This window comes from Equus quagga, chromosome 19, assembly GCF_021613505.1.
Source record: "Equus quagga isolate Etosha38 chromosome 19, UCLA_HA_Equagga_1.0, whole genome shotgun sequence".
Lineage (NCBI taxonomy): Eukaryota > Metazoa > Chordata > Mammalia > Perissodactyla > Equidae > Equus > Equus quagga.
The window spans coordinates 31,795,086-31,822,642 of record NC_060285.1 but is presented as its reverse complement, the minus strand read 5'-3'; the positions used below and the strand labels follow the sequence as shown (position 1 = coordinate 31,822,642).

General features: G+C 37.3%; 2 protein-coding genes across 7 annotated transcripts in view; one reads left to right on the top strand and one right to left on the bottom strand.

The window, feature by feature from the left end:
- Positions 1–400: 400 nt before the first annotated feature.
- Positions 401–12,651, top strand: C19H12orf29 (chromosome 19 C12orf29 homolog). The gene is made up of 7 exons (XM_046646800.1): positions 401–664; positions 3,440–3,557; positions 6,349–6,444; positions 7,211–7,327; positions 9,048–9,245; positions 10,318–10,487; positions 11,780–12,651. Exons 1-7 carry the CDS (start codon positions 575–577, stop codon positions 11,966–11,968), a joined length of 978 nt encoding a protein of 325 aa, XP_046502756.1. The 5' UTR covers positions 401–574; the 3' UTR covers positions 11,969–12,651.
- A 166-nt stretch (positions 12,652–12,817) lies between these two features.
- Positions 12,818–27,557, bottom strand: part of CEP290 (centrosomal protein 290) — an 87,281-nt gene continuing 72,541 nt past the window's right edge. For all 6 annotated transcript variants that reach the window (XM_046646446.1, XM_046646443.1, XM_046646447.1 and 3 more), the window contains 10 exons: positions 27,235–27,369; positions 25,955–26,041; positions 24,093–24,257; positions 23,431–23,553; positions 22,221–22,393; positions 19,015–19,156; positions 17,788–17,861; positions 17,092–17,186; positions 14,171–14,250; positions 12,818–13,214 (listed from right to left, as the gene is read on the bottom strand). In XM_046646446.1, the coding sequence (XP_046502402.1) occupies positions 12,984–13,214; positions 14,171–14,250; positions 17,092–17,186; positions 17,788–17,861; positions 19,015–19,156; positions 22,221–22,393; positions 23,431–23,553; positions 24,093–24,257; positions 25,955–26,041; positions 27,235–27,369 (1,305 nt within the window). In that variant the 3' untranslated portion in view covers positions 12,818–12,983. The remainder of the gene's footprint in view (positions 13,215–14,170; positions 14,251–17,091; positions 17,187–17,787; positions 17,862–19,014; positions 19,157–22,220; positions 22,394–23,430; positions 23,554–24,092; positions 24,258–25,954; positions 26,042–27,234; positions 27,370–27,557) is intronic.

The window sequence follows — 27,557 nt, the reverse complement described above, 5'->3', positions numbered from 1 at the left end:
TTTTTTTTTTTTGGTCCCAGGTGTTTTAATTGTAGCGTTCTCTAACATTCTTCCTGGGAAATCGGTTTTCATTCGGCCTTGGGACGTCTCTGGATATTTCTAAACGTCTACAGAGCTTCCCTCAAGAAGTTATTAAAGAGAACAGGCAAGTTGGTTTCATCTGAATGGTGTTAAACCGCCGTCTGAAATGATTCATTACTTATAACTTGATATTATTTACTTTTCATAACTGTTACAAAGCGTGGTTAAAGTACACACATCTCAGAAACGGATCTTTATTCTTTCACTGTTATTAAGACCAAAGGAGACGCCCGCGAGCGCACACACGAGCTAACGTCAGCATCGGCTTCCGCACTACAACTCCCAGAAGGCGCCGCGGCTAGGAGGCCGCTTCCGGGCGTGCGCTCCCGCCGCACGCTCTGTGTGGTGGGAGGCGGGGGCGCAGCAGCCTCCTTGCCCAGGCGCCAAGAGTAGGTGGTGGAACTCCGCGGTCGGTGTTGGGGCCGGGTTGCGCGTCGGGACCCGGCGCGGTTCGGAAGCCTTCTCTGCACTCGCCTTCCCTGTTGGGCCCACCATGAGGCGCCTGGGCTCGGTGCAGCGGAAGATGCCGTGCTTGTTTGTGACGGAGGTGAAAGAGGAGCCCTCCAGCAAACGGGAGCAGCAGGTACCGAGGGTGGGGGGCCTGGGGCGGCCGCACGTGCCTCCGCCCGCGGCGCCGCTGCGTTTGAACCCGCCGAGGGCGCCCGGGTGCGATGGAGCCGCCCTGCGGCCCGGGAGCTTTCTGCAGGTTTGGCTGGGGGAGGTCTAGGGTCGGGGTCTCCTAGGCCCTGAGCTCCAGGTCCTTGGACCTTCTTGGTTGCAAGGGAGGGAATCTGCGAGAGAACTTTTCTGCTGGACGATTCAGACTTCCTTTTGCACTGGGAAATTGAAAACCCACGTCGTAAGTAATGTTGCTTTCTTCTCAGGTTATTGCCTTTTCGGGAAAACCCCTTAAGGATTCCCATAATCTCGCAGTCCAAGCTTTACTACTTTTTAAGAGCGTAGAGCATAGTGGCGATTTTGGAAGACTTGCTTTACCTGTTCTAACCTGGGAACCGATGGTAGTGTTGACAGCTAGCCTAATAGGTCACTAAAGATCAGACCTCAGGTGTTGTTCCCAGTAATTACCTAATGGTTCTGACTTTGGGTTTCCCATCTCCAGTTTTTCTATCCTTCCAGCACCGTGTCTTACACATAGAGGGCCCTTAGTAAATGCCGGTGAATGAATAGTCACCTGTATCAGGATAATTCCCTAACATATAGAGAAGTCCTTGATACCAGAATCTTCAGGTATCAGCTGGGTGCTTCCCACTCATCAGACAAAATCAGCCTGTGCGTTTGACGTCGACCCCACGCCCCTTACGTCGCTCGCACTGGCCGCCGTCTTGTCTTCCAGACTAAAAGACCCATACGGCCAAGGCTGCGCTGTTATCTCTAGTCCCAGTTCTAGGACCTGATACGCGGTAGGCACTGGATAAATATTTGTTGCATTAAAGAATGAAGCCTGGGGTCATTTCATGCCAGTTTTCCATTCACCTTGACGCTTTTTATCTTAGAACATCTGCTCTTTCCATCCTCTTTTCTACTGCCACCAGTTGTTATAGTTCTTAACATTTATGCCCTGCTTATTGCACTACTTGATTGTTCGTTCTTGCCACCCAGAATGATCATCATTACGTTCTTTCCTAGTAAAACCCCACAGTTAATACTCAATGTCTGCAGCAGTAGTTGTCAAGCTTTTATTTTGTAAGCCCTCACAAACCTATCCACGTGGAACACTCATCCTGAATAGTGGTTCAGCTGTGATTTTCAAGTTTGTATGTTGAGGGGTGGGTGTAGTTTGGAAAATTACCCTCCACCAGGAAAAATAAGCCCCTTCTCTTGTCCCTCTGCTCTTAAGGATAGCTTATAGTATTGTGTATAGTATAGCATCCAAATCCTTATCTGTAATTCAAGGCATCCCTATAATCATCTGGCCCCATCTGCTCTCTAACCTCACTTAAAGTGAAAGTCTATGTCATTCTCTGACTGTGCCAGGCACAGTCCTGTCTCTATACTTTTGCCCAGGCTATGCCACACTACCTGGATCACCTCTGGAATTTTTAATTTTTTGACTTAGACCTTCTCTATGAAATCTTTGATCAATTTAGTCATCCCAGTGATCCCCTCTACCCAGAAATTGTAAAGAACCACTCACTTAATCACTATTACTTTTTATACACACGTGCCTTGTTTTTCCAGTCATAGTTTAAAGTCTTTAATGAGAGGTAGAGGAGGAGAACTTGTCTACCCCTTGGTATCTTAATGTTGTCCTTTGGACATGTCTGTAGCAAAGAGTGGTAGATAATAGATTCTTCTGGAGGGATATTTGTACTTATCAAGAGCTCTGTGGGCAGAGTAATCTCCCCCATGGAGTCTTTGATAAATTTACACACACAGATTGCTGTTGGGCCAAACCTTGGTTCTGCCATCACAGATTAAGATGATATCCTCTGATAGCACTGTCATAAGTTAGTGATAAATCCCCAATCGTTCAGTTTTATCTTAAAAGTACTGAATCTGTAGCAGAATGGATGTAATTTCCTAAGTTTACCTGACTTTGAAACAGTACTTCCACTTATTAGTCTTAAACCTATCTACACCAGGATGATGTTGATACTGTGCAGTGTTTTTTTACGTTATGTGTGATAAATGTTACTTCAGATAATTTAGACTATAAAACAATGGTGTCTTTCTCAGAAATGAAAATAAATCACAGATAAAAAGTTGGAATCATAGAAACTGCCTTTTCCTCCATTCTTGATGCTCTTCTGGCTTGTCTTCCTGACAGTAGAAAAACCATAAATTAAATGTGCAAACAATTTACTACTGCTGAAGCTGAAACGATCCCCATCTCTTTTTCTCCTTAGCACTTATCATACCTAACATTGTCTTATACATTTTGTTACTGTTCTAGTCTTCTTGATTACAATGAAAATTCCACGAAAGGCAGGTGCTTTTGTGTGCATCTCTGTATTTCCCAGTGCCAAAGACAGTGTTTAGCCCATAGGAGGCATTTAGCCGATAATTGTCAAGTAACTGATTGAATACACTGCATTCCTGTGCTAGCAAGTGATGCAGCGCTGCAATCGACATGATTCCAGTGTCAAGCTCCTTATGGTGGATAAAGAAATGTGAATAATTACAAATCCTTGTGGAAAGACAGGTAGTGCTGTGATAACATAGAAGGAAGGGAGTGAATCATGAGACTTCATGGAACAAATATTTTTAAATTGTCTTGAAAGATAAACAGAAAATTGTCCCTTAGAACTAGTGAAATTAAGAACATTCCAGGTGCAAGTGTGTGCGAAGGCACAGAGGCTGTCTATCTTAAACTGGTTTTCTCTTTCTCTCTTTTAAGCCATTTAAAGTTTTGGCAACTGAAACTGTAAATCACAAGGCATTAGACGCAGATATATACAGTGCAATTCCAACAGAAAAAGTGGATGGAACATGTTGTTATGTTACCACCTACAAAGGTAAAATGAAACTATACTACAAAATAGTACTTATTTTTCTTAATCACTTTACAAACTATATATATGTGAAATGGAGCATTTGCTCTTCATAAACCCTTGGAAACCCAAGTATTATAATAATAATGAAGTTACAATTGTTATACTTATTATATCATTGTATCTTTCTCTTGGGGGAGGGAAGGAAGGTAACTAACAAACTGACATTGACTTCATGCCTATTAAAGGCCAGACAGTATGATAAATGCTTTATACATCTCACCTCTAATTTGCATGATAAACCTCTCCATTTCACAGATATGGAAACCGAGGCTCCGAGAACTTAATTTGTCCCAGACCTTATAATTAATGAATGGCTGAACTGGTAATAGAACCTAGGTCTGTCTGACCCTAAAGCTTGTTCTTCCGCTGATTCCATTGTTTTATTACTATTGGCAGTGTCTCTATTTCATTTTAATGTACTTTAAAAGAGCTAGAAACTCAAATAGAAGTTGTCAACTGTGTTAAGAAAATTGCCTTGAAAAGAGAGAAAGAAATCTTTGTGATTTCTTCTGGATGAAATTACCTCTCAATTCCAGTGAGAGAAAGAAGAGTTAAATGAGAATCGGACACATTCCTGGTATCAGGAAATCTCTTCTGAAATGCATTTTTTTCATTTTTAATTGTGATAATACATACATAATATTAACCATTTTTAAATGCCCATTTCAGTGGTATATACAGCGCTCATTGTTGTGTAGCCATCATCACCATCTACGTCCAGAACACTTTCATCTTGCACAACTGGGACACTTTACCCACTAAACACCTCACCATCTCCCGTCCCTCCAGCCCTTGACCACCATTCTACTTTGTCTCTATGATTTTGACTACTCCAGATACCTCATATAAGTGGAGTCATACAGTGTTTGTCTTTTTGTGACTGGGCATTTCACTTAGCATATGGTCCTCAAGGTTTATCCGTGTTGTAGTACATGTCAGAATGTCCTCCCTTTGTAAGGCTGAATAATATTCCATTGTATATGTATATCACATTTTGTTTATCCATTCAGCCATCAGTGTACACTTGGGCTGCTTCCACCTTTTGGCTATTGTGAACAATGCTGCTGTGAACAGGGTGTACAAATCTCTCTTTCAGACCCTGCTTTCAATTCTTTTGGGTCTATGTATCCTGAAGAGAAATTGCTGAATCATATGGTAATTCTATACTGTTTTCTGTAGCAGCTGCACCACATACATTCCTACCAACAGTGCACAAGGGTTCCAGTTTGTCCACATCCTCACCAACAGTGTAGTTATTTTCTGGGTTTTGAATAGTAGCCATGTTAATGGGTGTGAGTGAAATGCATTTCTTATGTTTACTAGTAAAAAGAACAAAACCAGAAATGACAATATAATTTTAATCTGGTTCTTTGTATTATTTCTCTTGATAGCTAATAAGTAATACAGAATGTCTGAACCAAACTGTAATGAATAATTTTTTAATCTCTGATTTATATCTTTGAAGGAATTGTAAAAGATTTTCAGGCTTTTATATTTATATTAAGAAACTTCACTGTGCACCATTATGTGATTATGTATAATGAAATTGGATTGCTAAAGAAAACTTAACAGGACTCAAAATGGCAATGCTTACAAATCCATAGTTTATTACAGGTAAAGACAATACAATAAAGCAAGGGCATTAAAAGTAAGTGTATCACAGCCAAAGACTATCTCACAGCAAAGGGTCTGGAGAGGCCAGGTGAGCTCCTGTTGTCTCCCCACATCTGCACCCCATCCCTGAGGTCCTGGCAGGATGCACTTTCTCAAGTCAGGAACCACTGATGTATGCAGGGGAACCTCGGAAACAGGGAATCCGAAATGGAGTCTCAGCTGGGGATGTTTATATTTTGCTGGCATGAAGACCTCTTCCTGCTAAGTAACCAGCCGTAAGACAGAGCTCCAGAAGGCTCACCGAGACCAGGTGCAACTCATTAGTCTCACTGTTATCAATAAAGAGTGCTGGCACACTGCCCTGAAGCCCCTCCAGTCCAGGATTACACAGCAGCACTATTAATCAGCGTTTCATGGCTTGACCAAGGGTCAGAGCCATGCAGAGCAGCTCAGCCTAATGCCAGGTTTTCGGGAGTTAACCCTCATTGCAGATGGTTATAATGTTTCAGGGAAGGTGTGAATACAGTTACCTGGTTATGTTTCCATTTAGTATAGAGGTAGTTTCAGTTTCTCACAAATGCTAGTTACTAATAAAATATAGCTGTGGAGGGGGCTGGCCCCATGCTATAGTGGTTAAGTCTGGCACGCCCTGCTTCATTGCCCCAGGTTTGCGGGTTCAGATCCTGGGTGCAAACCTAAACTGCTCATCAAGCCACACTGTGGCGGCAACCCACATACAGAGGAGAGGAAGACTGACACAGGTGTTAGCCCAGGGCTAATCTTCCTCAAGCCAAAAAAAAAAAAAAAACAAAAAAGAGGAAGATTGGCAACAGATGTTAGCTCAGAGCCAATCTTCCTCACTGCCCCCCCACCCTCAAAAAAGGCTGTGGAATGTCCTTATGAAAGGGTCACGTATTTACTTTTTATCTCATCCCCATCATTCTTTAACCAAAAACTTAAGTCTTGTGACAACATCAGCTACCACTCTGTAGGATGTGTCTCTTAGACTGCCTATTTCCCTTTGCCTTCCAGGGTTGCTTCTCTTAGGGGAGATGACCCTACTGGTCATTGAAAAGTTTCATTCAAGAGAAGTTTTATTGTTTGCCTCTTAATACTTTCTTTTTCTTTTATTCTTTAGGTCAGCCATACCTTTGGGCTCGGCTAGACAGAAAACCTAACAAACTGGCTGAGAAAAGATTTAAAAATTTTCTACATTCAAAACAAAATTCAAAAGGTTAGTGTTTTTTTTTCTTTTTTTTTTTAGCTTTTCATGATTTAAATAGCATAAATTTGTGACTTATTTCTTGCTATCATATTTCTATATTTTATATCCTTCTGTACAATTTAAGCACTTTGGGGAAAGAAGAAAATTACAATTGAAAATATCTTTATACGTAAAAAATACTCTTGAAAAATATTTTTAAACGTTTTCCTAACATTTCTGTGACTCTTTATAGTATATTGATTTTACTGAAACTATTTTATAAACTATTTACAAATATTTTATATATATATAAAATATATATATAATATATATATATAAAATGAATAACATTTTGATTTTGTCTACCTGAGAGACAAACATGTAATTTTATATATCAGGCACAATTCTCAAAGAATTATTAATATTTTTAATGATTCATTAAAATGCCACTGTTATATAAGTAGATATACCCCCTCATATATTTACTCTATATATAATCTTTATATATGTATGTATTCAGTGCATTGAAAATTCATGATAAACCTACACATACTGGAACATTGGCTGGTTTACACTGTTACCCACTATTTACAAGTGGTAGTGTGTTCAAAATTGAAAATTTAAAGTGTTAGGACCCTAACCCTGAGAAGTGTTGTCACGTTGTGGAGGTAATGAATGGAGAATAATTATATGACGCCTGATATTAGGGGCTTATTAGCTGTTCCCACTTTGAATTTGTTCATTATTTTATATCTTTTAAAGTAACACCACATGTAAGATTATCTGACTCTTTTAGAATTTTTTTGGAATGTTGAGGAAGACTTCAAACCTGTTCCAGAGTGCTGGATACCAGCGAAGGAAATAGAACAATTCAATGGGAATCCAATGCCTGATGAAAATGGACACATTCCTGGTACTATGAAACCTCTTCTCAAGTGAAGTTTTGTGTTTACTAGTATAAAGAAGAAACGATCCATTCAATCAGAAATTACAGAATTTACTTTTATGGTTCTTCATAGTATTTATCTGTATAGCATGAAATTTCTGAGTGAGTCTAATTTTTGTTAAGTTTAGCATTTTATACCAAAGATGTTTCATATCGAGATGTCCTCTCAGGTTTATGATTTTTTTCTAGGTTGGGCAGTTTGCTACCTATAGTCTGAAAATTAATAAAGTATTGAGTGGGAATAGCCTTGAAGCTGTTGTCAGGATAGGCAATATGATTCTCATGTCTAAAATGAGATATTAAGAATCCTTTACCTTTTAGATTGGGGTTAACAAAGGGTGTGTATGTATAGTTTTTGTGAAGATCTTAGAAGAACATTTCAATAAAGAGAGGTGAAAATAGGTGTCTCACAAGTAGTTTTTCTGGGGATGGGAAAACTGAGAAAAGTGTGCTGAGTCAAAACCAGATTCAGGTTCAGTTCGACAGGCATGTCTTGAGTACCTATAATGTACAAAGTGCTCTCAGGTTCCAGTAATACAGAAATGAAGATCAGAACCCTTATCCTCAATGATCTTTTAGACATTAGGGGAAATCCACCAATAATAGTATGATTTAAGAGCAAAGCGGAAAGAATACACAGGGTACAGTCAGAGAAAAAAGGAAGAATTCTTAGTTCAACCTCTGGTAGTGAGAGGAGGCTTCTAAGGGGAGTGGACATCTGTACTGAAGCTTAAGAACCAGGAAGGTAGCTGGCTAGGAAGAGGGAGGATCACCTTAAGCAATGCCCATGAAGAAGAGAGATGGTAGTCTTTTGGAAATTTTATGTAACACTTCATTGGGCTTGAAATGTTTAGGGTGTGTGATGTTTAAGGGGACTATAAAAGGTGAGGCTGGAGACGTGGAATGGCCTCAGATCTTAAAGGGGTTTGTATTCCATCTAAAGGAATTTTAAGTTTATTCTGAAGATGATTATTAAGCAGGGGTACAGCAGAACTAAATTTAAACTTTTGAAGTAGAACGATGATAAAATGGGGCACTTTCACTGGAGACTAGTAGACCAGCAGAGAGGTGGTAACAGTAGTCTGGAGGCGTACTGAAGGCCAAAGGTATGATGCTCACAATGGCATATATGCCCTAGTTTGTCTTTTTCTTTTTTTTTTTTTTTTTGTAAAGAATTCTCCACAACGAGGAAGCCTATTTTGGCAACGAGAGTTAGGAGGGGAATAGCAATACCATTCAATAAATGTGGAATCAATAAATTGTTCAGTAAATATTGGAACAATATAATAAACTGTGGAACACTTACTGCATATGTCTATTATCCCTGAAACTGGAGACGAGGTAGAGAGAAAACTTAATGCAAAAAAGGTTTTAATGCTGTGTTCTAGAATGGTGCTTAATTCTTATTGAAAAGGTGAATTTTCTAGTAAAAGAATGCTGGATGCTCTATAGTGAATAATCAAACAGGTTAATTCCTCAACAGAATAAAAAATGAAACCTTATGATTTAAAAGAATGAGTATGATTTAAAAAGTAGTAAAACTATTAATGTTTCCACTGATTTTAAAAGTGCTGTGTGACAGAACATCCAGAGAATAAGGAAAGTTTACAACAAAAATAAAAATTACGTCATGTCTCAATCAAAAGAAAAACAATGTAATAAAAACCATTTTTTCTTTAAATGATAGGTTGGGTACCGGTAGAGAAAAACAGTAAACAGTACTGCTGGCATTCCTCTGTAGTTAATTACGAATTTGAAATTGCCCTGGTCCTGAAGCATCATCCTGATGATCCTGGTCTTTTGGAAATTAGTGCAGTGCCACTGTCAGATCTCTTAGAACAAACGCTGGAGCTTATAGGAACAAACATTAACGGAAACCCATATGGTGAGTAAAGCCTTTGTCCTGTTCAGTGAGAGTAACTGTCATTTATAGAGAGAACTTCCAGGGTTTAACTTGAAAAACACACACACTCCAAAGAAATGACTAATAATGAGTTGAATAGCTTCCTGGGATTATAGCTATTTCTATTAGTTTTAGGTCCATGGAGAAATTCATGCATGACTCTAACCATTTTACTAATCCAAAAGGTTGATTTTAGCCTCTCGTTCTTTCCTGTAATAATGTTATAGAACCACGTATCAAAAGTAATTACTCAAGTGTAACTTTTCATTGCTTTTTAAAATTTAGGTGAACTGAGCTGATTGAAAATCATGACGTGCTTTTCATGGCTAGGTAATTAGTTTTGCATAAATTAATAGCTAAGAGTAAAGTAAATAAAGAATTGCCAATGAGTAAGTAGCATATCAAGCATCAAAATATATACCATGCCGAATTGACTACAAGTCCTGAGGGCACTATGGAGTACATTACTGACAGGGGGATGAAAACAGACCCAAGGACATTAAAGCTGGAATAGCGAAATCCCATATAGAAATCAGAAGCAGACTGATTGGCAAGTGGAGAGAAGCTAAGCTGTAATTATACAAGTTATCAGATATGGCGTGGCTGTTTAGCAAACAATGAAAGATAATTGAATATGGCTAATGGTGTAGAGCAGGGGTTGGCAGACTTTTTCTGTTAAAGGCCAGATAGTAAATATTTAGGTTGTATGGGCCATACCTCAGAAACAGGTCGCAGACAGTACTTAAACGATTGAGTGTGGCTGTGTTCCATTGAAACACTTCACAAAAACAGGCATCTGGCTGGATTTGTCTGAAGGTCACAGTTTGCTGACCCCTGGTGTAGAGGACATGAAGGTGGAATTTGATTTCATGGGATAAGGTGCTACTTTTGAGTGAGAGCACTTGTCGTATATGTATCTGTCTTCAAGGAAATCAACTAAACTTTTTGGTAAATTTATTCCTAAATGTTTTTAAAGGCTTTTTATTTGGAGAGGTAAATTTTCTCATTCTTTTTCAAACTGTTGTATGGCTAATGGCAAATTTTTACCATTTAGGGCTGGGGAGCAAGAAGCATCCATTACATCTTCTTATACCACATGGAGCATTTCAGATACGGAATCTACCTTCCTTGAAGCACAATGATCTGCTGTCCTGGTTTGAAGGCTGCAGAGAGGGTAAAATTGAAGGAATAGTATGGCATTGCAATGACGGCTGTTTAATCAAGGTAGTGGCAGAAAATAGCTTGTGGGATTATGTTGTGTTATGTTCCTAAAACACAGTAGAAGTGGCCCTGAAACACTCTCTAAAAATTGCAGTACTTCTGATGTGCAGTGAAGAATTTAGTTTCCTCCTCTCACATGCCACCATTCTTTACATGATAAAGCAGTGTTTCCCAGTGGTTCTTCTAGACGTGCTTCAGAATTCAAGTGGTGAAAATGTCTGGAAACCCTGCATACTACAGAGTCCCTTCTCGGAAATTCATGTTGCACATTACTGTTCTCTGAGACATCCTGTGCTAACTTAGTTTAACTCAGCATTTCCCAAACTTACTTTATTATAGAAGATTTTTGAGTTAAAAGAGTGCCAAGGTGACAACACTTAATATATACAGAATGAATTATTTTACACTTCGTACCCTCTCTGTCTCCTGGACTTATCTATTTGATTTCTCACAGGTTCCTAAAATTCATAATGTTCAAAACTGGACCTAATCTATCAACCCCCTGACTACAAAAATTTACTGAAGCCAGAAACTTAGACATCATTTTAACCCAGCTCTCCTTTACTTCGTACATCCAATGATCAGTTCTCAAAGATTCTGATCTATTGAATCTGTGTACTTCTTCCCAACCAATTGGCTGTTAATTTTAATTTAAGCCAAGATTCACACTTGAATTATTCTATTACCCTTCTAAACATTATCTTTCAGTCTTACCCTGTTTTGCCCGTTCTTTGTATATGAATGAGAATGTTACTTCCTTGCATAAAGCTGTTTAGTGACATTAAGTTATTTCATAATCTGGCCCCTGCTTAACTTTCTGGAACTGCATTCTACTCCCACCTCCCAAACACTCACATTATATATGTTCTAACCCTACTTAATTGCAATCGGAGCAAAAAACACCATTCTAGCACGTGATATTCCCTTTAGCTACAGTGCCTCCCTGCCCATGTTTCAGTTGGCTAACTTCTGTTCTCAGCAACAGACTCTTATTATTCATTAAATTTTTTTGGAGCCCCTGGTTATGTTCCTGGCATGTTTCCAGGTGCTGGCAGTACAGAGTCAACAAAACAATGTCTCTGCCATCATGAAGCTCACGTTCTAATGGGAAAGACAGACAATAAACAAGTTAATATGCAGTATGTCAGGAGGAGAACAGCTGTGGAAAAAAGAAGGGTAAGATAAAGTGGAGCCTTAAAGAGTGCCAGGCAGATGGTAGACACTCACAAAAAATATCTGTAAGTGAATGTAGATAATATAAGCTAAACCTAATACTCCTTTTTTTCTCTTTTCAGGTCCATCGCCATCATCTTGGTTTATGCTGGCCAATTCCAGATACTTATATGAACTCAAAACCAGTTATTATCAACATGAACTTGAACAAATATGACTATGCCTTTGATACTAAGTGTTTGTTTAATCATTTTTCAAAATTAGATAATCAGAAATTTGGTAGGCTCAAAGATATAATACTCGATGTATAAACTGGAAATGCAATTAAAAACCAGCTTTATTATTGTTATATTTCAATTTTGAATAGTCTGCCATGTTTAAAAGGTAAAACTATCTCAAGGTTCTTACTTATTGTTCAGTGTCTGATAGATGGATATGTCTTCTAGCATTTGAAGAAATGAATTTCCCAGTTGCAAATGTCTATTCAGAATTTTATTTAGAATCAGGAAATGAATTTTAACCTATGGACTTAAAAATGTACATAATAGTAGGCTCCTCAGCTTATCCAAAGGTTGGATTATGTCCAATATAACTGGATAGTAATTTTAAAACAACAATTAAATCAATAATTGTGGATTATTTACTTTCAAAATTAAATAGGTTGAGCTGAATTTAATCTTGCTAGACATTTAACAACACATGACTCAACTTCATAACCTCATATATGAATATAATTTAAGAATCTTAATACATATAATATGTATAAAACTCCAATTTTAAATGTTAAAATTGCTCAAGTGTACCCTCATACTCTAAAAAGTCAAAACATTATGAGTGTACAGAAATTTACCATAGCTCATTGCCTCTTTGATAGTCAGTTTTCTTTTCTTTCTTTTTTTTTTAGTGAGGAAGATTGACCCTGAGCTAACACCTGTTGCCAGTCTTCCTCTTTTTGCTTGAGGAAGAGTGGCCGGGAGCTAACATCTATGCCCTTCTTCCTCTATTTTGTATGTGGGATGCTGCCAAAGCATGGCTTGATGAGTAGTGTAGACGTACCTGGGAACCAAACCTGTGAAACCCTGGGCCACCAAAGCAGAGTTCATGAACTTAACCACTGCACCACTGAGCTGGCCCCCCCCAAAAATATACTTTCTAATATGTTAAAAATTTCATATAATTTTATTTACTAAAATATTCCAGTTTAGGTAAAGGTACAAAGTACTGGGAAGGAAATCAGGTAGGTCAGAGACTTGCTTTCTTTCCAGATGGAATTTTAACTTAAACAGTTAATAAATAGTTAAGTAAAACTACAGTTATAGGTGGCCCTTAATAAATGGGAAAATTAACAGGACTTTCCTCTTCATCTTCAAACTGTTCAGAAGCAGCAACAGGACTGGTTAATTCAACTCCAAACTGTTCAGAAAGTTTTTTTAATTTCTCTTCTAAGAGAATATTTTTTTTCACTTCTTCCTTATAATTATACTTCAGATCTTCAATTTCTTCAAAGAACGAAGGATCAAAATTTTCCAGTTCTTTTTTCAGCTTTTTTATTTCCTCCTAATAGAAACATATTATCTTTAAAAGGTGTATGTAGGAATATAATACATTCTTTAGGTTTGAACTAAAGAGATTTAATTACAAACCAGAAGGCCAAAGGAACCTCAACAGTCAAATGTACTTATAAAGGCAGAAGTATTTTCTCAAGATTTTGTTAATAAGGTTTCATTGTACAGTACAAGTAACTAGTTAACTGTCAAATCAGATTATTTGTTTTGTAAATTATGTCTTAGTCTTTGATTAAATTTTATCAGCTCTTAATTTAGGGGGAATTTAATCTTACTCCAAAAGCATACCAGATACTCCCAGTGAGGCAATCAAAAAGACTTGGCTATTCACAACGTTGAAGTTATTTTGGTTAAGACTTTTTGGTTTAGGCTTCATCTGTATTTTCTTTACAAATACCTAATTTTTAATGAATAATGGTCAACTTCTTATAAATGCATTTATGATGAGGGCAACTCCAGGACTTCTGCCTGGTTGAGAGTAGTTAGGCATCTGGGGAAGAGACAGTTTGACTTTGATGACCATTTAGAATAGCCAGCACTTAATTCTCCCATTCATGCTCTTTTGTTGTGTTTACAGATTCTTAGATAAAACATAGTAAATATCTTTTTAAGGGGACTACTCCTTAAAAGAATTTCAAACAGGAATAAAAGACTGTTCCCAATGTAACCCAAAACTTCAGAAAATATTAAAATAATGAGCTATATTTGTTACAATTAAAAAATAAATTTACTCTTTAATCCTTTCTGTTTGTTTTGTCTGAATTTTTTGGTAGGTGCTGTTTAATAAATATTTTTAACACAGATGAATATAATGAGTTTTGTAATGTCAAGGTCAAATATAAGTATAAAATGTAATCCCAGGAATTTATAGGATACATATTTAAAACTCAAACATGGTGATCATAGTTTTCATAAAACATAATACCATGGTTACATATAAGTAATTACCTTCAAACGCTGCTTTTCTAGATCTGAGGTTTGGAGCTGTGTCTCCAGGTCTTCTACCTTTTCCTTTAGTTGATCAGGATCTGCCAAAAAATTATAAAAATTAGACTCAGCTTTTTCCCCACTCTGAATAAGTTGAAGATAAAGGATTCGTTTTAGAGAATAAGGAGAAAATGCATGAAACCTAGAGCCTGGAAAATAGGGCATTTTATGGATAAAACACTTCAGACTGAATACTGAATGCCTCCTCCATCAATCAGGTATCGTGATTCCATAGCAGACGAAGAGGCATCTGCTGGGTATTAGAAATGGAGAGTCAGGTTAATTTTTACATGGAAGGAATTATCTTCCAGAGAAAAATTCTAGAACCAGGAAAATTTGTTAGGTACTACAACAGAAGACTCAGTAGACTTTTAGGTAAGGGCAACAACCATATGCTGGCCAAATGCTCCTGTGAGTTATAGCATCGGCTATTCCATGTAGGTCAGTACACATTTATCGTGTCATTACTCTGAAAAATGTGCTAGGCAGAGTGGATGATACAAAGATGAGTAAGGCCTGATACTTTGGTAGGAAAACAAAAGTATACAAATACAGCGTAAGAGCTTTAGTTCAATCTTTTGGATTTCCTCCTCCAGAGTTAACATCTCTGATTTTATATTGAGAATCAATAGGTCAACAGGATTTTTGCTTTCATTGCCATCTTTACTAGAAACATTTTCTTTAAACACTACATGTAATGTACCATGTGGTCATATTTTGCAGCCATTGCAGGGTAGAATTTTTTAAAGTACTATTCAAGTTTGAGAATATGACGGGCTGCAAACATTTTCATGAATGGGACAGGAAGCATATTCTATTGAGGTGCCCTTGGAGTGGTCCCCTAATTATAAGTTGGAGACAGGAAATATTTTCCTCATCCTTTCTTAGAGGAGTGAGTCAGCAGAACCTAAAATTCTTCGGAATGCAGAACAAAATCTTACTTTTCAAAGCTGCTCTCACCTTTGCAGAAAATGCGAATAGTTTGTCAGAGTTGACTGTCTTAAACAGTCACAGTATATATTGCACAGATTGGTAATGAAATAATGCAGTAAAAGTGATTATTATATGTGACATGTTCCAAAAGTTACTTAGTGACCACTTATATTTAAATAGTGCTTTAGAATTTCCAAAACAGTGTTGGTTTGATTTTGAGCCTTAATCTTTGAAATATGACAGGTATCCTTATCTCCTTGAAATAGGAGATAAAAGGAATATGAAGGTTCAGAAATTCCCTCTCAGGCAACTGAGGTTTACAAAGAACGTGCCTAATCTCGACAGCACTAACAGCTCTTTGGTACAGGTCCAGTCTAGTCCACCACGCCGGCTGCTCTCAGAGGCACTGTCCAGAGAGGTTGACGTGTGTAACCTGAGTCACTGAGAGGCGATGCAGCAAAGCGGTCAAGAGCAGAGATGGGCAGGGAGCTTTGGAGTTTCATGGATTTAGGTTTAATCCTGCCTCGGCCACTTCCTGGCTATTGTGACCTTGGGGCAGGTTACTTAACCTCTTTGAATCTGTTTCTCACAGGTAAAACGGAGACAACAGTACCTACCAGAGAGAGTTATAAGCAATTACAGAATGCTTGTAAAGCACTTAGCATAGTGTCTGGTAGAACTCACATAAGGTAGCTTTAATACGAAGTAGCAACAGGACTATGTGGCAGGACATTGAAAAAGCTGTATGAAATAGTCAAAGATTGTACAGAAAGAAATTGGTATAATCCTTTGGAACAGAATTTGGCATTTCCATCAAGCTATCATATAATATATATACAATCCTCATTATTTGCAGTAGTTCTGTTCTACAAAGTTAACATGAACAATGAATTAGCAAATGAACCATTGTTCTTAGGGAAAACACGTATATTGTATACACACACACATATTTCAGACAGATTATAATCTTAAATCCTAGAAACAACTCATCTTGGTAGATTGGATTTTCTTTGTTTTATAAGAGAAAATAAAGTTCAGAAGTGTCAATGAGTCATGAGGCTGCCCCACTAACAAGTGTCAGAGTTGGGATTTAACCCCGTCCAACAGGCCCCACAAAGAGGGCTTCTTGCCCTCTGCTGCACCTCCCACTACTGTCTCCATCCCCTGGTCATCTCTGTAGGAAAGCGGAGACGAGAATGCAGAGCGTTGCCTTGTTACAGGACCTCACCTGGGAAGGTATGGGTCAGACAACTTATATTTTTCACTGCTCTGTCTATGTCCATAAAAGGGCCATGAGTCCTGATTTTGGGGTTACTAGTAAACTTTAGTGAATAGGGGAATTAGCAAACGCAGACTCAGCAGATAAAGAGGATCAACTGTTCGCTGTGTGTATGTATGTATATACCTTATGTGTGTGTATATATATATATGCTTGCATATGCACCTAGGAACAGGGGAATGATTCCTAATCACTTCTGAGTGGGAATGGAAGGGGGTAGAAGGCTAGATAGTCTTACTTTGTAAAAGGGAAAAAGAATATAGGCCATGTTTACTTACATCTAGTTTTAAAATTAATAACAACAAAAAGACTAACATTTAGAAGAAAATCTTCACAGGGCTTAAAACGGCCTATACTTAGAAACTGGAAGCAACAAACCTAGTATTTTCACTGCTGAGCCTTGTATCGCGATCAAATCTGTAACACCCAGATGGAACGCAAGGAGAAAAACACTTGAGTACTTGCTACTCAATATTACAAACAACTCAAAGGGCTCAATGGGAATATTATTGTTGCATGGAGGAAAGAAATACTTCTAAACACTTATATCAGGGATGTGATTTTTATAGGAAGCCAGTCAGCAGAAATGTGTGAAGAATCAAAAAAGGCAAACCCTAATTCAAATCTTGGGTTAGCAAACATTCTATAAATATGTTATAAAATACATTACCAGGTATGGTGCTCTCAGCTCCACTTGGGTCTTTGTTAACTTCTATCTGATGGATTAATTCTGCTTTTTCTTTTTCCAGCTTACTATTAGCTAGTCTAGAACACAATGATAATGTATTAAACAAACAAACAAAAACCAGACATCACTCCACAGATTATATGGGCATTTCTTATGAACTGTGTAATGTGCTTAGCGCTTGCCGGTATTTGTAAAGGTAAACATTTATTCGTTTACTCTCACTGCTGCAATGCTACCATTCTCAAACAGAGATGACAGAATCAAAATTATTCTTGTTTTTATTAAAATCTGACCTGATGTCATCTTCAAGAGTAGTTTTCCTATTGGAGAAGACTCATGAAAGAATGCTACACAGAACCCTGAGAGTAAAGAGTTTTTTTTCTCTCTCTCTCATTAACATTTAGCTCTGGGAGGCTAAGGTCTAATACATTTTATGCTATTAAGAAAGTTTAAACTGAGTTACAAACTTGACACCTATATTAGGTTCTGGTAAACCTTTTTTCAGTATTTATTATGTAAAAGATACAGTGATTGGCATCAGAAGGATAAAATAAGGCTGATAAGCCTATAAGGCAGCAACATTGAAATATCCTAGTCTCTAGATATAGCAAACCTGGTTATATTAAAAGATAATTAAAAGAAAAGAAAAAAATGTAGTCATATGAACAGATAATGTACCTAAGAACCTGAAGCTCCCGTTGAAGGCCTTGCTCTGTCTCAGCACCTTCAGGAATATGTTTGAGAATCTCAATCTTTGGGCACAATGAAAAATTAGAAGACAAAGTTTGAGATGGAAATATGAAGTTTTATAAAGATACACATTTTCAATAAAGCATGATATTAAAAGTTGGGTTTTCAAAAGCAGATATGAGCACACAGCTACAGTGTTCTATTTACTATTCATTCAACAATCACTTATGAGTAACTACTGCATGCCGGCCATTGTCCTAGGCACAGAGGGTGCAGCAGTTAAAGAAAACAGGCAAAATCCCTGCCTGCATGTTCCCATGGTCCTTACATTTTTAGTGGAGGAGGACAAACAGTGAGCATGTGATGTGCTATTATAACAGTGCCAGATGGAAGGAAGGGGTATCAAGAAAAATGACCCAGAGTAAGAGGATAGAGAGTGATGGAAGGCGGCGTAAGGTCAGGGAAGGTCTGAGGAGCCAGCATTTAAGCAGACACATGAAGTGAGGGAGTGAGCTATGAGAATATTTCGGTGAACAGTATTCTAAACAAGAGAAACAAGGGCAAGGCCTTGAAGCTAGAATGAGTTTGGTTTGTTCAAAGGACTGAAAGGTCAGTGTGGCTAGAACATTGTGAATGAGGCGGAAAGTAAAGATGAGGCTGGAGAGGAAACCAGATGCCACGCAGGTCCTCGTAGACTATGAAAAGAACTTTAGGGTTTTATTCTAGGGTAATGGGGAACCACTGGAAGATTCTAAGGATGGGACTGCTATGATTTATGTTATGCTTTAAAAGGATTACTTGGCAGCGATGTGGAAAACAGATCGGGGACAGGGAGAAGGTGAAACAAGGCAAGAGTGGACGCAGGGAGACCAGTTAGGAAATTATTGCCATAGTTCAGGCGTGAGGCAACGGCCTGCACTAGACGGGCAGTGTTGGAGATGCTGAGACGTCCTCAGATTTGGGATATATTTTCAAAATAGAGCTGCCATGATTTAATATAAAAGACGTGAGCTATGAGAGAAAGAAAGGAGTCAATGATGATCTAAAGTTTTTGGCTTGAACAAATGGGTGAACGGTGCTACCATTCACTTCGATGGGCCTTCTAGGGGAGGAAGTAGTCCAGAGTTCATTTTTATCTACACAAGACAATTGCCAGGGAGGGGCTTGAGATATAATGCATTATTTTATCATGTAAAGAGAAATTACATTACTTGCCTGTTGCTCAAGGTCTTCTGTGTATTTCTTAACCTTCTGTTCCCTCTCTGCTGCTTGTCTTACAAGCTGTTTAAGATCAGTAAGGCTTTGGGCTTTTCTGGCAATATCGGTTTCCAATTCTTTCAACTTGGTTTCATACATTCTAAAAGTATAAAGGGAAAAAAATGATGTAGACATGGAAAATAATTTCTCTCACCAATTTAAAAGCCAGTTCAAATCACTACATTAAAAATAAAGAAGAAAATCTTATTATATTGTTTCTTCCAGTCAAATCTTTTGCTACATATTGATTTAGCATTAGCAGGGTAAGTATCCCTAATTAAGAGACAGGCCATTTGAAATAGAAGGTTTAGGTGTTTCCTTAGGCTATAAACATGGATGGAGCCTGAATTTGACCACTGTGAAAGCTTAAAATTAAGACCTTTTTCAGTAACAAAACAAAAAAATAGAAAGTAAAATTTACCAGAATATTAAATTCTGTATTCTTGGATATTCTTAGGAATATCTTTAAAGATCGCAAATTAAAGCATTTCATACACACACACACACACACACACACACACATACAAACATACAATGCAAAGGTAGAACAAACCAAAAGGACACTGCTGGGAGAGGGAAAAGAATGTGCAAAAGCATGGGCGTCAGAAATGGCATGTGATGGGGGAGGGGAGGGATGAAGCTTATAAAAATCTGAATATACTTGTATCCTTTAAAGAAATGATCAATAGTTTAAAAAAACCCAGACTCCCAAAGAAATTTTTAAAACATTGAGCCAAATGGTTTTATAAGCACATCCTATCACCTTAAAGGGAGACAATGCTTATAATATCCAAATGTTTCCAGAGAAAAGAAAAGGAAGGAATGTTTTGGCCACAAAATCAGGTAAGGACAGTACAGGAAGGGAAATTATTATCTCAGTACATTAAAGAAGTTTTTGATAAATCTTAGAAACTTAGATTAGAAGGCAACCTCCTCCCCCTGACAAAGACTCTCGGCAAAGTGGTGTAACATCAGTAGTTCACTCCCTCACTTCCTTCAGTTCTCCACTCAAATCCACCAAATCAGAGAGGCCTTCTCTGATCACCCATCTAAAACAGCTCCTGCATCAGGGCCTGTTGCAGCTGTCAGTATGAGGCCTGATACAGAAGAGGTGTCCTTAGTTTGTTTGAGTAAATAATGGAGCAACTATAAAGATTTCAGCATGAGGAAGACATGTGTCATGGGCCCCAAAACAGATCTTTAAACCACTTTACTGAGCTGGGTGTATAATCCCAGCTCCAGACCTTAGCAAGTTTTTTGGTGGATTTAGGGACGCTTGAGGCCAAGGACCAGAATGAACTTTCTCTCAAGTGGTTTCTACTAGGACTTATGTCTTTTTCAAAAGAGATTACAGAAGACCTACTCTATGCTCAGTTACCTGTACACTTGTCAAATTAAAAACACATAAATGATGCAAAATTCAAAATCATCTTCAGTTATGGTTAAATATCATCACCTCTCTCAAATGTTTATAAACTTCATAAACCCTTTTCATCTTAATATTTTCTGCAGCCTCAAAGTATCCTCTTTAGAAAAGGAAGGACAAGGATTATCATCTCCACAGATGAAAAAGACTTGAGCTCACAGAAAAGATGTAATTTACTTAAGGTTACAATGAGAATTAGATGTTTCTAAGCCATGGAGCTACCTGGCTCTCTGAAGGAACCCAGGCAAAGTAGGCCTTTGAGAAATACATCTAACATAAACCAGAGTCTTGCATGTAGCAGATACTAAGTAAATATCTGCTGAATAAATATGTCTCAAAGTAACTCAAAATTCTTTCTGAATCTATATGTGATTGTAGAAGGAAATAAAGGACCAACCAAGAAATCAACTGACAGGGTTGCTGGCTGAGAATCTCTGCTGGGGTCCAAGCAGACAAAAGAAGAGACCCCTTCTCCTCCTCATACTACCACCCATATTATTTCACTTAACCATCAAGCTAGCCCTCCCACAGAATTAAGGGAGAGCTAGAGGGAGGAAGACTGGATTCTGAGTCTATCAGTATGGTATTAGGACAGGAACGAAGGACCCTTCTCCAGGACTGCCTGGCCACCCGTGCTGCCCTCTAATCTACCTGCATAAGCTTTCTCTTTTCTCCTCAGACTTGGTCGACAGGGGCAAGCGCAGAGCAGCAGGCCCGGTATGGGACTTGCTGTAGCCTTACAGTATGAAGGCTCCTGTCCTAGTTGGAGTGATGTGACTGCCATCCCATCCCTCATCAAGTCCACTCTAAACAGCAGGTAGGGTAGATGTATCCCTTGAAGACACTGAAGGGGAAGCTGGGGATGGATGGACACAAGGAACTGTATGAATACGGTACGATAAAGATGAATTTGCCTTTGAAATGGGGCCAGCAGATGTAAAGACCACAACTTCCTATGGGATGAATTTAACATGAAAGGACAGGAGCAGGATCTCATTGGTCTTTGGCTTCTATATTCCTTGAAGCAGCTATTTAAGGTTGGAAATGAGAATGACACAAGGACCACGTGAGGTGATAGTGGTAACGAACATATGAATGTTTACTTGTGAATTCTCACCACCTCTTTCACAGCCACAAAGATTAGTTTCACAGGCAGGAATCACACACACTTGTAGGAAAGGTACACAGGGTGGGAGAAAATCAAGCGTCAGAAAGACCTAAAGCTATTGCTGAATTCATCTGTTGGGGATCTCTGAAGAGCAAGTTGCCCAGAATGTAACTCCCAAATTGCAGCACAACCAGATCCACTATGCCACAGGTATACTGACAAGGGAGCTCAATGGGGCCTCGCTTATCTTGAGTTAGAAAATGAACACAACGAGGAGGGTGAATTGTAGCGGAGAAAAGCAGCATCAGGAGAAGCTGGGCACCATCAGTCCAGGCTCATGGCTGACAGCAACTTCATGGTGCCCACCCAGCTCTGACGTCCTCAGCCTAGCCCCAGCTCTGCTCAGTTCCACGCCCTACCACTCAAGTTACTTAAATATTTTAAGGAAGAAAAAGATTCTTTGGCAATGCTAGGATAGAAAAAAACTGAGTATCATTTTAAACAATCAAATAAACATTTCATCTGGAAAGAACTAAGTTAATCAAAATAGTGTCATTTTCTTTTAAAACAATGCTGGCAAAATTTATAACTAATTAAGCTTTGAGCAATTTTTAAACTATTTGCTCCTACCTTGTAACAACAATTGATTTCCAGCTCTTGCTGTCAGCACATTCCAGTTGTGGACCTCTACTTTCTGCAAACTGTAATCTCTTACCAGTCTCTTCTAGCTGAACTGTCATCTTCTCATTTAATATCTCTAAATTATTCTTAGCTATCCGCAATTTCTCTGCAGCTTCAGTTTCCTATCATTAAAAGCTAATTAGTATATTATGACAAAGCATAACACTATTCTCACAGATGCAACATATTTAAAATTACCACTACAGATTGGAAAACAAAAATAACTAGAGTTCTAAATGCTGATTAAAATTCCAATAAAAATCCAATGTTTCCTGTACTCTAAAATAGCAATATGATAATAATAATTAGAACACCAGATCACATAAATGAGGTTAGAAAAATCCACTTACACGTACTTTACTCTAGTGCTTACTTTACATTTGTCATTTTGTTTTGTTTGGTTACTTCAAATTTGTTATTTTTGTTTGTACTCTTTTTAGAATAATGAGATAGTTTATGTATTTACACATTTAAGGGTGTTTTGTTTTGACTCCCTAATGCTTATGAGACCTAGCTATAAGCATAAATTCTAAGTACCACAGATTATCTCCACTATTACACATCCACATTCAAAGCACAGCACTACTCTGACCTCACAATATATTCAGATACTATTGTAACTAGTTTAAAAATATCAATTTCAATTTACTCACTGGATCATTCATAAAAATAACAATACCTATGTGTATGGGGCAAGGAATATATTTTGCCACTCAAATGGAAATTTTACTTTTTGTTTAACAGCTTCATTTACTGCTTATCATACATCACGCATTGTTCTAAGTCATATGCACAAATATTACCTCACTTAAACCCCACAGCATCCCTGCGAAGTAGATGTACTTATTATTCCCATTGGTATAGAAGAGGAAATTGAAGGATAGAGAGGAGTTAGTAGCTTGTGCTAGTTCCCACAGCTAATAAGTAACAGAGCTAGGATTTGAATCCCAGCCATGGAGCTTCTACGTTATACTGCCCCTTTATTAATTTTTCTTTTTCAATGTTCTTCATGGTGAAAGGATCGCATGCATAAAAACACAATTCCTAAATCTCTTAATATCTACTTTGAATAGATACCCTCATCCAGTTTTTCATTCAGTTTTTCCAAGATGTATTAATTAACATGCAGAATAATTATAATCAGTAATCGAAGTCATACTTTTTTAAGTTCTTTACGAAGCCTTTCATTTTCAGCAACAATTTTCTCTGTGCCTTTGGTCTTGGATTCATAGCGCATGCTCAACTGACGTCCAAGATGAACTTTAAGTTTTTCTAATTCAGCCTAGTAATAAAAAATACTATACCTTATCAAAGCAAGGAAATAAAATAAAAGATGATCTTGTAAACTCATAAAACTTAATTAAAAGTAGTTTTAGAGACCATATTTGATATGATCAGAATTAAAGCCTTCTCTTTAATACTGGTCATAGAACAGAGGTTTCCAATTTTGGCTACACATTAGAATGAGACGATGGCTTAAAAAAAAAATCACAATAGCTATGGTAGGATCCACCCAAAATAACCTAATCTATTTCAGAAGTGTGGGCTTAGGCATCTGTATTTTTGAAAATAGAGACAGTTAATTATTTTATGCTGCCAGAGTAAGAACCATTGGTCTTGGAATTATAAGATGATCAAGTGCAGCTGCTCTTAACTCTTCCCCTTGTCTCCAAGTTCTTTCTATTTGTGTAAAATATCTACTGCATTCATTAAAGCCATTTTATTTATATAGTAGCACTATATTTAAAATTTTCCTAAAATAATTAATAAAAATTCTAATATTAAACCATTCCATACAAATAATCATATTAAAAAAATTACCTTCAACTTTTCATTTTCCAGCTCAATATTAGCCATTTTTTCACTGGTCAGGATTCCTGATGCTTTTTTCAACTGTTCATTTTCCCTTTGGACTTTTTCAACTACTTTTTTCATTAAACCAATGGTTTTTTCTAGTTCTGGGATTGTCTTTCCACTTCTACCAGACTACGAAAGAATATGTTAGCTTTTTATTTAATCAAATATTTTAGAGAGTATAATATAAAGTACCAATAACATAACAGGCTCATTATTATACTCACTGCTGATTCCTAATATTTGAAGCCAAAGCTTGTATTAATTCAATTCATCATGACAATAACCCTATGAGATAGGAATTATAATTCTCACTTTACATACAAGAAAATCAAGACTCAGAGAATGTGATATTCCTAAAGTCATGTAGCTAATAAGTAACAGCTTAGTCTAGCCTTGATGTCTGTTCCAAATGATTAAATCTAAGAACCTAAACATTTTATTTAGCTAATGTTCTTTCCAGCATACCAGAGTTTTCTTTATATGGAATAAAACCACAAAGGAAAAATTGTGTCTTTAAAGAACTCATGAGTTAACAAATTCAAACTACAACATAACAGAGACAATCTTCTCTAAGAATAGCCACTGATTAGAAATTCAGTTTCTGTCAAATATAAATAGGAGAGACATCTGAAATAAAAAACCTGGTGAACCGTTATCAAAAGAGATGGGTCACAAACTAATAAGTTTACCTGCTTACAATTTAAAATAAAAAGTTTTTTAACAGTTGAGTAAAATAATCTATTTTTTGCACTTTAGTCAGTATTCACATTGTGCAATGAATAAACCTAAAATATAAGCTTTTACATAATTTTAATATATACTATCCTAATTAACTTCGATAGAAAAGGCCAAATTAACATAAAGATTTTTATGTATGAAATAAATGGCGACTGTCAGCAAGATATTTGTTCTAAATACTTTTCTAATAATACTCTTCATATTTTCACCAAATCATCATATATTTAGTATTATTATTTGAATAAGTTTTTATATTATGATTGTTTCCATTTGTGCTATTTGCTAACATGAGATCAACAAGGGCTTAAATCTTTGACCTTGGCCTCATAAGCAATTATTCATTGTAAAACATGAATAAAAAATAACATGGGGGGGCCAGCCTGGTGGTGAAGCAATTAAGTTTGCACGTTCCACTTTGGCAGCCCAGGGTTTGTCGGTTTGGATCCTGGGCACGGACATATGCACCACTTGTCAAGCTATGCTGTGGCAACCATCCCACGTGTGAAAAAGTAGAGGAAGACAGGCACTGATGTTAGCTCAGCACCAGTCTTCCTCAGCAAAAAGAGAACTGGTAGCAGATCTTAGCTCAGGGCTAATCTTCCTCAAAAAAAAAAAAGTAAAATAACAAGGGAAGAAAAATGCGAGAATATAAAAACTAAAAACCGGAAAAAATATTTACAGAGTATTATACTAAGTTGCCAGGGATATTACAAAAAATAGTTACAAAATGTTAGAATTGAACCAACGAGTTTCGAACCAAGGAGTTCGCGGTTACCTCAATGAACAGAAGGAAGATTCGTGGAAGTTAAATGTTTTCAAGGTGTGGAGGGCTATGCAACGAAAAAGAGATGTGGAATCCAAGTGAAATAAAAAGCACGTAAGGTGTGACAGATGATAAAGTACGTTAACTTGAAACACAAGGAAAGGTTAACGAGGTTTTACATTGCAGATGCAGCAGAATAAAATCTGGAACCAGAAACACTAGTCGAGGCATATCACAATTTTATGACACATCCAAACTTTTTTTTCTTTTCCAGCTTATTGCTTCTGAAACCAAACCAACATATGCCGTATTCTCACATACTCACCCCTCTAACGTGGCCAAGTTTCCGCTCAACTTCTGCTTTTTCTTTCTTAAGGAATTCACACATTTCCTTCAAATCTCCTACTTGATTCTAAAAGATTACAGGAAACATGTAACAGTTTAACGGAGCTATAACCATGGGAGAGGAAAGGCAAACGATTCATCTGAACCATCAACCTCTTCAACTGCAGAGCCCAGCTGAACAAGCGGGTCTCTACAGCAACACGGGGATTCTGAACAAAGACATATGTTGAATCCAAGTGTATTAATACAAGAGCATTTTGTCCATGAATTTCAAGAAATATTTTCCACATTATTGCCTTAGCATACACTATAAATGTGAATTTAGAACTCTGATTTTAACTGTCCCCAAAATTACATACATAGATCCTTACCCACACAGTACAGACGAGCAGCTAATTAAACTCGTAACACAGGTTTCAACAGTGTAAAACCAAAAATGACAAGCAGGATACAGCTTAATTATACGACTACCAGTGGAATTAACAGATTGCTAATACTCTAGGTTAGAAAACAGAATTGAAACAATTAGCCAGCCAAGAGACAAAAAAATTCCCATAAATAGGATAAGATTTGGAAAACCAAAGATAAACTTTTTATAAACATCAAAATAAAGTGAAATTTCTAAGAGACAATTAATCTAATATTTTTTTAATTTAAAGACTTTATTCTTTTAGAGATATCCTAATATTTTAAAGTGTAACGACTGTTAACGAAATACACCAATCATCTTCTTGCCTCGGGACATTTGAACTCGCTATTTCTCTTGTCTGGAACTTTTTCCAGTGTCTCTATGACCCACTTCCTTACCTGTCCCCTAGCTCTCTGCTAAAATGTCATTTTATTAAGAAAGCCTTTCCTTACTATCATATTTTAAACAGCAATTCCCCACAGCCCAATGCAAAATACAGATACACACCCTCCACATCAACCATGCTTTTTCTCCTTCACACTTACCATCAGCTGACACACTATATACTGATTTGTTTATTATCTGCCTTCCCTACTAGAAGGTAAGTTCTACAAGTGCAAGAACATTTTTGATTGCTGATTCTCAGCACCGAGAAGAGTGGCTGACACAATGTAGGCCCTCAACAAGTAACTGTTAAATGAACAAATGAAGAAAGTATAACACTACCATGATAGTCTATGAATATGAGTTTTGACTTCTTCATAAGCTAATATGATATATATAATCAAGTAGGAAGAAAAAAGTCTTCAGGTATTAGATTTCTTAACTACAACAAACAATGTCAAATTTACCTTTAATCTTGGCAAATCCTTATTTGCTTGTTCAAGTTGAAATTTTAGTTCAATATTTTCAGATGACAACTTCAAGTTTTCCCTCTGAAGCTCCTGTTCTCTTTTACAATGATCATCTGACTCTGTTCCTGAAGTCTTCAGGAAAATGAAGTTAGGAATATTTTTAAGGTTTAATAAATAGAACCTGCATAAGAGATACTAGATAAGAAAATACTACGCTAAAAGGGAACATTTTTCCTCAATGGAACATGAGAAAATGGGAGAGCTCTAGAGAAAACAATCAACCAACCAAAAATAAATAAGTGAGAACATAAAACTTGCAG